At 36.4% G+C, this 11,214-nt stretch overlaps 1 protein-coding gene across 2 annotated transcripts in view; it reads right to left on the bottom strand.

Moving 5' to 3' along the window:
* EPHA6 (EPH receptor A6) overlaps window positions 1–11,214 on the bottom strand; it is a 985,602-nt gene that overhangs the window by 13,946 nt on the left and 960,442 nt on the right. For both annotated transcript variants that reach the window (XM_042230510.2, XM_060404157.1), the window contains one exon: window positions 1,073–1,222. In XM_042230510.2, the coding sequence (XP_042086444.1) occupies window positions 1,073–1,222 (150 nt within the window). The remainder of the gene's footprint in view (window positions 1–1,072; window positions 1,223–11,214) is intronic.

Genomic DNA, 11,214 nt, shown 5'->3' with positions numbered 1-11,214 from the left:
ATTGTATTATGTTGAGCAGTATGAAATTGCTATTACTATTAATATTTTAAAACAATGGCAATTTCCCATGGTCAACCTACTAGTCTTAGTTATCTGTCTTTTAAACATATGCTGGGTATTTTCACTGCACTCAGGAAACGATAGTCTTTGAGAAAGTGGAAAAATGCCAGACCATTGTAATATAGAGACAAAACTCTGAGAAAACATAATATTATATTATTATAATATAATATTTGATGAAAGTAATAGTAATTGATTTAGTGTACATGAATCGTAAATAATTTGCTGAGGTAAAGCTATATTGATGCAGAGTCTATGATGTGAACAAGGATAATATGCATTTTAGATAGCATTTAAAATCTTTAAATAATTGTTTGAATTAAATATATTCTTTCAAAGGAAAATAGTTAAAAGCTTAATGCCCAACTTTCACTAGAATGATTATCAGAAATGGTGAGGAAAGATGTGGAAATGCCATACTAGTGTCAAGAAAGGTAGTTTAACTATTGTATTCTTGATATAGAAATAGTATTTGAATTTACAACCTCCTAAGTGGACAACAAAAGTCCATCTAGTCAAGACTATGGTTTTTCCAGTGGTCATGTATGGATGTGAGAGTTGGACTGTGAAGAAAGCTGAGTGCCGAAGAATTGATGCTTTTGAACTGTGGTGTTGGAGAAGATTCTTGAGAGTCCCTTAGACTGCACGGAGATCCAACCAGTCCATTCTAAAGGAGACCAGTCCTGGGTGTTCATTGGAAGGACTGATGCTGAGGCTGAAACTCCAATACTTTGGCCACCTCATGCAAAGAGTTGACTCATTAGAAAAGACTTTGAGGCTGAGAGGGATTGGGGGGCAGGAAGAGAAGGGAACAACAGAGGATGAGATGGCTGGATGGCATCACTGACTTCATGGACATGGGTTTGGGTGAACTCCGGGAGTTGGTGATAGACAGGGAGCCCTGGTGTTCTGCGATTCATGGGGTCGCGAAGAGTCAGACATGACTGAGTGACTGAACTGAACTGAACTGAAATGGACATCTGAATACAGTAACAAGCCCAGCCCCACTTACTCAATGCTCATTCTTGAAATCAGGTCAAAAGTTGTAAACCCTGCTGCCATGAAGTTATTCTTATACTGCCCCATCTTTATAGAATCCAGCCAGTCACCGACTGTCACAAACAAAGGATATTCAGGAACTTCACCAGGGGAGTCTGGCATTCTATAAGGAAAAAAACAAATAAGCATGGAGACCATTTAAAAACCAGATAAAGCAAAAAATACCCAACTTTATTTTTAATTTAACAATATTCTCACATCAAATGTTTCATCCTCCATAGAACTAGATTTAAAAATGTTCCATCATATTCAAATCAGCCACTTTTATCTGATCAGTTTCGCTTGTCAGTTTCTTTTGTCTTTTCCTACTTTTGCCACTACTAGGTTTTATACTTGAGGTGTCTTTAGAAAACCTGTATCTTGCTAAAATCACTTTATTTTTCTCTTGCATGAAATTGTGCTTTCAAATTTGAAGAGAAGCCCCCCAAAAGCTAACTAGCCACAGGCTATTCACTTATACACTTTCTGACCTTCCATTGATTTCATGCCCTATTGCCTTTTTCGCATTTACTATGAGAGCCCCTTCTCTTTTTAACGGTGAATTTATAGGTTAAGGCCTCATTTATTCTCAAACATTCAACGAGAATTTATTATTTATGAAAAAAGTAATTTCTGTTGTCACAGAGCTCAATTTTATGAATAAGATTTACATATATCCAAGCATAGGGTAATACAGCCAAAAGCACAGATATTAATAAAACACAAAACTAAAGAAAATCAATGAAATTTGGGGTTAGCAAGAAAAAAGAATCTGCCACTGATGGGTCTTATAGTAAATGCTATGGCAATCTGTAGGGCTTCCCAGGTGGCACTAGTGGTAAAGAACCCGTCTGCCAATGCAGGAGACTTAAGAGACTAAGCTTCAATCCCTGGGTTGGGAAGATCCCTTCCAGATGGGCATGGCAACCCACTTCAGTATTCTTGCCTGGAGAATCCCATGGACAGAGGAACCTGGTGGGCTACAGTCCATAGGGTCCAAAGAGTCGGACATGACTGAAGCGACTTAGTTCACATGCATGGAAATCTGTATTCCTGTTCCTAAGATCTGATTCAAAGGGTATTTCAGTTGGGGATATTTTTGAAGTTTTAATATAAAAGTACTATAAAAGTATTATTTTGAAAAGGCTAGTGAATGTGTGTATATATAGATACATATGTCTATATACACAAAAGTAGTTTTATATAAAGTCAGATAGAGAGAATAAAAGCAGAGATAACCTTAGAAATTATAGTAAAAATAACACAGAATTGTATATTTAAGACATTCTAATAATAAACTTACTGAAATAATAATAAACTTTCACCTTACTGAAATACTTGAAAAATAATATTAAAAACATTTTGTATGGTGTTAAAAATAACTGACATGAATGATTTTATAATAATAACAATAAATGTGTTTTATCATCCCTTTAGGATAATAAGTATATTATTTTGAAAATTATTAGGTCTAGAGTTTATATCAAATGATAAAGGAGTAACATTATTTTATGTTTGGTGTTTGAGTCAATTAGTATTTTCTAAGTAATAAAAAATTTCCCACCACAAGTAAATTACTGAATTGTTTTTATATTGAATATTGAAGGATAATCCAACTCTCATTTACTTCTCTTTTAATTTTTTATAAAGTTTAAAGGATAACAGAATCCACAGAGACTTAACTAGAGCCATTTTTAATATTTATATTGTGAATATTTTATCATAATAGTTTTCAAATATTATTCATATTTGAACTATTTCATCTTAAAATACAAACCAATAACACAGGAGCACATATGATTAAACCATATGAATAAGAATTCCTCCACTAAAGCAAAATGGCATATGCAAGTTATATAAGCCTAAAATTGATTTGTGCTGAGGTTTGACAGAAAACAATAAAATTCTGTTAAGTAATTATCCTTCAATTAAAAAATAAATTAATTAAAAAAAACTATATGAGAGTTGGAATTAAATTCTAAGGTCAATATATAAGGGGAAAATGGAAACTTTTGAACAACCAAAATTACCCTTAAAATCATTCAAATTACCCTTAAATCACCAGAACCTGGATCTTTAAGGAGCACAAAAGCCAGAGACGTAATACATTGTCAAACAACTTGTACACTGACTCCTGAAGACCCTGAAAGTTGCCCTTTGGAATTATTTAGGACAAAGTTCCTACTAAAGACCTAAAATTCACTTCTGATTTTTCTTTGATTTTATATTGACTTCTATTTTTCTGAACTGGATTCTAGCTGAAGGTGGGCATGGTGTGAAGAAGGATGACAGGGAATTTCAGGGATTATTGCTCTGTCTACATAACTAAAATCTGCATAAACTAAATGCACTTGCGATTGTGATTGTACAGTGTTATAGTCCATATGGAGTCTGGTGACACTTCATAGTGACTCCTTTTTACCAGTACTTGATTCTGTTACCATATTTCCTATTTTGAAGGCTGTTAAGTCACATTTTATTTTCCTGTACTAAAAATGGCAATGCTATTTGATTATGGACTGTTACATTCTAATTAATATCAGAATGACTCAAGACAAAGTTTAGTTATGTTCAAAAGTTGAAAGATATCATGGCATCCACCAAGAGGCACTTTAAATGTTGCCATATTTCTTAGTTTCCTAGAGGTGTTTATATTAATAATTATCAAATAAAAGTTTACATATAAATAAGAATAAAGCTATCCATGACAAATAGAGTTAAACAGGGTTTTAAATTGTGTCATTTCTTTGTTTTTAGTATCCTAATGGGCAGTATGGATCCAGAAGAGGATTCAGAATATTTTCCTAAATTTTCTAATCAGTTTCCTATGGAACATATTTCAGAGAATAGTGCTATAGTAAGTTCACTGACCAAGTTTAATATCAAAATGACTAGGGTACACCTATTGCTAATTGTCATAAATAAAAACACGTACATTAGAAAGCTGAATGTTCCATTTTATTTTTTTATTTTTTGAATGTTCTATTTTAAAACACTGTGGCTCTCATGTCTTTTAATTACTCATCTGAGAAATCTGTTGAAACTGAACAAAATTAAAAGCATGTGTTTAGGTGTTTCCGTTCATACCCCTATATACCATTCTTGATGCACAGACAAAGTCAGATGGTTTCCACTTCTCTCTCCTGGAGAACTCAAGTTTTCACAATTCATATAATTGGTGAGTGGAAATATTATTTGCTAATTTTATGTCCTTAAGTGAAGTCGCTCAGTCATGTCCAACTCTTTGTGACCCGTGGACTGTAGCCCACCAAGCTCCTCCATCCATGGGATTTTCCAGGCAAGAATACTGGAGTGGGTTGCCATTTCCTTCTCCAGGGGATCTTCCCGACCCAGGGATCGAACCCAGGTCTTCCACATTGCAGGCAGACGCTTTAACCTCTATGAAAGGTCATAGAAGGACATTCTGTACACTAAATGACTTAAATGGCCAATCTGTCTGTTGAAAAGCAGCCACTGTTTGCTCTTAGACTGTTTCAATACTGTAATTCCTGTTCCCTCCACACATCTTTAGTAACCTAGTTACTCTTTGGCCTTTATATAACTGCATTGGCAGCTGATTTAGTAAGGTCAAGGTCCCCGCATTGTTCACAGCGACTGTGCAATAACTTTTCTTTCACCTCATCTTATACTGATGTTGAAAAAATGCTGTTATTTTCTGGCTTAGAGGGCTGGGTACCATCACCCTCACATGAATTCTCTGGAATATTACCTAATAAACAATAAATGCCCTTTCTTATCAACCATGTACAATGATAAATTCAGTCTGCTATTTGCTGAGCATGTAGAAATTTCTGCTATTTGGTGATTAGTGGGAGCTGTCCACCTGAGAAATGTCTTTACAGCAAAACCTGCGGCTATATAAAAAAAAGTACATATTGTAGAGCAGAAGGTCAAAGGGCTACTACTTTCTTCATAAAAATGAGGAGGGAGCAGAATTAGAGGAAATTCTACCAGGTATAAATCATGGTCAATTTAGACCAGAGAAAGGGCTGGAGTATAGCTAGAAGAGGTAATGGTATAGTTCAAGTACGATAAACATATTCTCAGTACATCTAAATATGTAAAAATTAATAGCACTGATAGAGCTGAAAAGTTTTTACTCTAACAAGCCCTTTGAGTTTGTAATAGTACTGGTATTTTAATTTAGAAAGTTCTTAGGTTATCAATAGGTACCAAACTACCTTTAAAAAGCAGGGAGTTTTTTCTCCTCAAACCTTTTCCATATTTTATATTCATCATGTAAATATAAAAGTAATAAATCTATCCAAAATGGTTCAAGGAAAGTTATACTTTGAGAAACACTATTCCAAGGCAGGGTCTTATTTTAATATGAAACTACCACATTCTTAAAGGCTTTTCTCCCTTTACCACTCTTAACAAAACCTCTTCCTTCCTAGTTTTTACCTTTATATATTGTTAGCAGAGGTCTACAGATAGTGTCCATTCTATTTGTATTGCTGTATTTCATATGTTGATGAATATTTTCATTTCAATGGTCTTCATAGCTCATTTTCAAGTGGGTATATAATATTCTATGTTTTGACAGTTAACAATTTGTTAATTCCCTGAGTTAGACTCTTAAATTGCTATCAATCTTATTAAATTTATTACAGATGATTATGTAATTATAGAGCATGTATTTTTATGCTTCAGTTGAATTATTTCCTTGGGAAAAACCCCATAAGACAGAAGAATTTTAAGAGTTAGTTAAAACTCCCTGAGGGCAGGAATCATATCTCATATCTCTTTCTATTTTCTGTAGGCCTTAGCATAATGCTGAAAGTACTAAAGTAATTCATTAAATAAGTGATGGTTAAGATTTGAATATCCTCTGAAGAAAAGTTTGGTCCATGACCTAATGTGATGTATGAAGAATCTATTTTCATTTAACTCATTAAATGGAATAGTAAGAATCTATTGCTAAAATGGTCACCCTATTAATGAATATGCTGTTTATTTAGATTACTCCTTGTATTGCAAAAATGTTTGTTTATGTCTGTCTTTATAGGTTTCAACCCTGAATATTCACTGGAAAGACTGATGCTGAAGCTGAAGCTCCAATACATTGGCTTCTTGATGTGAAGAGCCAACTCACTGGAAAAGTTTCTTATGCTGGTAAAGATTGAAGGCAGGAGGAGAAGGGGATGACAGAGGATGAGATGGTTGGATGGCATCACTGACTCAATGGACATGGGTTTGAGAAAACTCTGGGAGACAGTGAAAGACAGGGAAGCCTGGCGTGCTGCATTCCATGGGGTTGCAAAGAGTCAGACACAACTTATCCACTAAACAACAACAGATTTCAATGGAGTAAAGGATAGGAAATTAAAGGCGAGTAAGACAACAAAGGGTTAGGGGACCTAGCATCACAACAACATTTACTTTATTCAGTATCACTATTTTACATGAGTTTCTCATCTAATGACCAAGGGGCTACACTTCACATTATTTAGTGAATCCATAAAACAATCTGGCTTCCCTCATACTCGGTAAAGAATCTGCCTGCAATGCAGGAGACTCGGATTAGATTCCAGGGTTGGGAAGGTCCCCTGGAGAAGGAAATGGCAATGACTCCAGTATTCTTGCCTGGAGAATCTTATGGACAGAGGCAGGCTACTGTCCATGCGGTCTCAAGAGTCAGACACAACTTAGCGACTAAGCTACCACCACATAAAGCAATCTACTACACACACTACCTACCTATCTTTTGAAGGAAGAATTTATCTAATTAGATAAAAAAGGAAAACACTGCCCTCCCTATAATTAGGCCTGTCAACTTGAAAACAATTTCAATTAATGAAAATTTTTGATATTCTTTAAAAATTTTAGAGTGTGATTTTGCACAAGATGTTATAATAATCCAAAGTGCATAGTACCATGCCATAAATCTTGTGACTATTGCATGCTTGTGGGCAATATCTCTTTGTTCCAAATAATCTGACTCTCCACAGTGCTAAATTGGGAGCATGATTTTTTGTCAGCCTTTGATTTTCAGTAAGTCATCAGGTTTTTTTTTTACATTATTTAATTCTCATAATAAGGCTGATTACTGATAAAAAGTATGATGGAATGAAATTCAAAGCAAATTTGAAAATTATGTTGTTGTTCAGTTTAAAATTAGAGATATGTTTGAATATTAGGAAGGATAGATACAGGGTAGAAATAAAATTGTTTAAATATCTCCCACATTCTGAGTAGAGTTCTCAGCATATGGTCACTACACTCTGAGTAACATCAGTGGACCTCAAGGAAAGTCTATTTTTCATATGTAAATAATTCCCCGATGGCTCAGTGGGTAAAGAATTGGTGTGCAATGCAGGAGACACAAGAGACTCAGGTTTGATTCCTGCGTTGGGAAGATCCTTTGGCAAAGGAAATGGCCACCCACTCCAGTATTCTCGCCTGGAAAATCCCGTGGACAGAGGAGCCTGGCAGGCTACAGTCCATGCGGTCACAAAGAGTTAGACTTGACTGAACAACTAAGCACACGCAGAGGGACAGAAATAGATTTCATTTCATATGTCAACAATTCATTGCCAGTGGTAATCAAAATGTGGTCTTAAAAAGGATACAGAGGCAGCATCTGGGCTCTGTGAGAAAGTCATGTTTGCCATAACAAGGAAAAGAAGCAGAGCAGATATTTGCCAACACTGGAAAAATTCAATCTACAGAAATGCCTGAGGATGTAATTCTGGAACTATGTTGCTGCTGCATTTTCTTCATTTCTGTATTTTGTTGTAGTTACTATTTTCTCTTTTCAAGTAATGTTCTTCAAGTGGCTGAGCACTGCAAGAGGATGTTGAAGGAATATATAGACAATATGCTTCCTTCTTATCCATGAATGAAGGCATAATTATGTTCTATATCCTTGTACTTTCCTAGCAGAACATAAAATAACAGGTTGTGTACTGCTACAAATTCTTTTGGAACTTTTATGCACTTCATATATGAAGTCTGAGAAGTCCAGATAAAATTTATCTGGAGATGCAAAAATGTATCTTGTTTTCCAATAATCATATTTCTGAAACTGAAGTATTGGAAAAGATCTTATAATTTTGGATGACTGTATACTCTGTAGTGGAAAGAACAGGCTTTGCAGTTGGTAGCTCTCACTCAAATTCCTGACTCAATAATTACCTGCTGTGTGTTGTTGTTCAGTCACTCGGTTGTGTTTGACTCTTTGCAACTCCATGGACTGCAGCATGCCAGGCTTTCCTGTCTATCACCAACTCCCCGAGCTTGCTCAAACTCATCTCCAATGGGTCCATGATGCCATCCAACCATCTCATTCTCTGTCATCCCCTTCTCTCCTGCCTTCAGGGTTTTTTCCAATGAGTCAGCTCTTTGCATCAGGTGGCCAAAGTACTGGAGCTGCAGCTTCAGCATCAGTCCTTCCAATGAATATTCAGGGTTGATTTCCTTTAGGATGGACTGGTTTAATCTCCTAGCAGTCCAAGAGACTCTCAAGAGCCTTCTCCAATATCACAGTTCAAAAGCATCAGTTCTTTGGCACTCAGCCTTCTTTATAGTCCAGCTCCTGCATCGATTCATGACTACTGGAAAAACCATAGCTTTGACTATATGGATCTTTGTTGGCAAAGTAATGTCTTTGCTTTGCTTTTTAATACGCTGTCTAGGTTTGTCATAGCTTTTCTTTCAAGGAGCAAGAGTCTTTTAAATTCATACCTGCAGTCACCAAGTGCAGTGATTTTGGAGCCCGAGAAAATAAAGTCTGTCACTGTTTTCATTGTTTCCCCAGCTATTTGTCATGATCTTATTTTTTGAATGTTGAGTTTTAGGGCAGCTTTTTCACTCTCCTCTTTCACCTCATCATGAGGCTCTTAGTTCCTCTTCTCTTTCTGCCATAAGGGTGGTGTCATCTGCATATCTGAGATTATTGATATTTCTCCTGGCAAGCTTGATTCCAGCTTGTGCTTCATCCAGCCCAGCAATTTGCGTGATGTACTCTGCGTATAGGTTAAATAATCAGGGTGACAATATACAGCCTTGACATACTCCTTTCCTGATTTGGAACCCATCTGTTGTTCCATGTCCAGTTCTAACTGTTGTTTCTTGACCTGCATACAGGTTTCTCAGGAGGCAGGTTAGATGGTCTGGTATTCCCATCTCTTTAAGAATTTTCCACAGTTTGTTTTAATCCACACAGTCAAAGGCTTTAGTGTAGTCAATGAAGCACTGACTTCTCATTTCAGTTCCAGAAATGAGAATTTCTGGAATTCTCTTGCTTTTACTATGATCCAACAGATGTTGGTAATTTGATCTCTGGTTCCTCTGCCTTTTCTAAATCCAGCTTGAAGATCTGGAAATTCTCAGTTCACGAACTCTTGAAGCCTAGCTTGTAGAATTTTGAGTACTACTTTGCTAACGTGTGAAATGAATGCAATTATGCAGTGGTTTGAACATTTTTTGGTATTGCTTTTCTTTGGGACTGGAATGAAAACTGACCTTTTCCAGTCCTATGGCCACTGCTGAGTTTTCCAAATTTGCTGTGTACCCTTGGGAAACTTAGTCTCTTTTGAGTCTCTGATTTTTCACATGAAGGATGGGGATAATAACAGGATTAAATGACATGACAGATAAACATGCCTAGTACAATGACTGGCCCATAGCAGGTTCTCAACAAGCAGCAGTAATAATTACTGTTGATAATGATGATAGTAATTTATTCAGTATTAGTATTGATATTAACATCAGTATTATTATCATATTGTGGCAATAGTTCATGTGAGTTGAATTTAGATTTTCTAATGGGTAGAAGTTTCACACTTCCTGATCAATATTTAATAGTCTGTCTTTCATCCACAAAGCTTTGCTTATCACTCAATTGCATTGGTTTTGGCCAGCCTGTGATTTCTCTGTCATGAGAAACAACATTAAAAGTACTAGTTATAAAAATTAAATGGAATAATTTGTCCATTACTTGGTTTATAAACAATTTAACAAGTGGGAATTATGGACAGCCTAGGCAGCACTTAGCAAGATGTTTTAAGAAATGAGTGGAAGCATTTATATCAAATTGTTGAAAGTTATTGCCCTCAGAAGATAGCATTATAGGTGTTTTATTAATCGGATGGAGGGAGGTAGTACCATTTAGCCTTATAATGTTTACTTGAAGTTCTCTAAAGCAGATGATATTGCTTTGAGCTTTTCCCTACATTCATGGTTCATACATCACTGGAAATCAAGTGCTTGAAAGTTCAACAGTTGACTTATATGTACTGAGGCAAGTGGCGGTTCCAGTTCCTAAGAACTTAAATATTATAAAATCCTTAACTATGGCCCAGAAGGTAATGGGAATATTCCTTTCTACCTTGGCTTGGGTGGAATATGATTTCTGTCATGGACTGGTCCATCTGGTCAAATGCTGCCTTTTTCTGAATGCTACCTTATAGCTGATGCTTTCAAGGAGCCCATAATCTGTAAAATTATCAGTCACACTCTGGTGATCTGGAGCAGGGTCTGGAAGAAAGTGCTATTTTCCTATTGCACTGCAGCACTGTCCAAAATGGCATTGGCCAGCTGACTTCCACCTAGTGCATTCAGTAGGTTCTGGTGTCTAGAGGAAACAGGGCTGGGGCTTGAAGAGGTTGGAGAGTGAATGTGTAGGACAATGTGGGTGGTGTGAGTGATAGACACTTTGTACTATTAAACTGCTGGGCCCCAGATGCAATTCTGGATCCCATGGTAATATGCTTGCTTGGGGTTGAGAGTAACTCTAAGATTGATCCTGAGGGTCGGGGAAAGGGAATAGGGGTGTTTCAAGGGGCATGGCCAGGCACTGCTCCAATTGCCATTCTCTATGGAGGCTTGGCCTCAAGCTGGGTCTTTCTCCCAGGGGCTGGGAATCACGTGAAAGCTACAGATACTTTGAAAAGAAGTTATAAGATGTCATTGTACTGTGAATGAAAGTGAAGGTATCTTGAAATTCATTCATGAGAGGATGACTGCTTATAATACTAAGGAATTTTCTCAAATTATTTTTTTACAATCAATTGGATTTAAGTCTATACTTATAATATCACTGCTGCTGCTGCTGCTGCTGCTAAGTCGCTTCAGTCATGTCCTACTCTGTGT

The sequence above is a fragment of the Ovis aries genome, chromosome 1 (assembly GCF_016772045.2).
Source record: "Ovis aries strain OAR_USU_Benz2616 breed Rambouillet chromosome 1, ARS-UI_Ramb_v3.0, whole genome shotgun sequence".
Lineage (NCBI taxonomy): Eukaryota > Metazoa > Chordata > Mammalia > Artiodactyla > Bovidae > Ovis > Ovis aries.
This window is presented reverse-complemented; position numbering and strand designations above follow the sequence as displayed.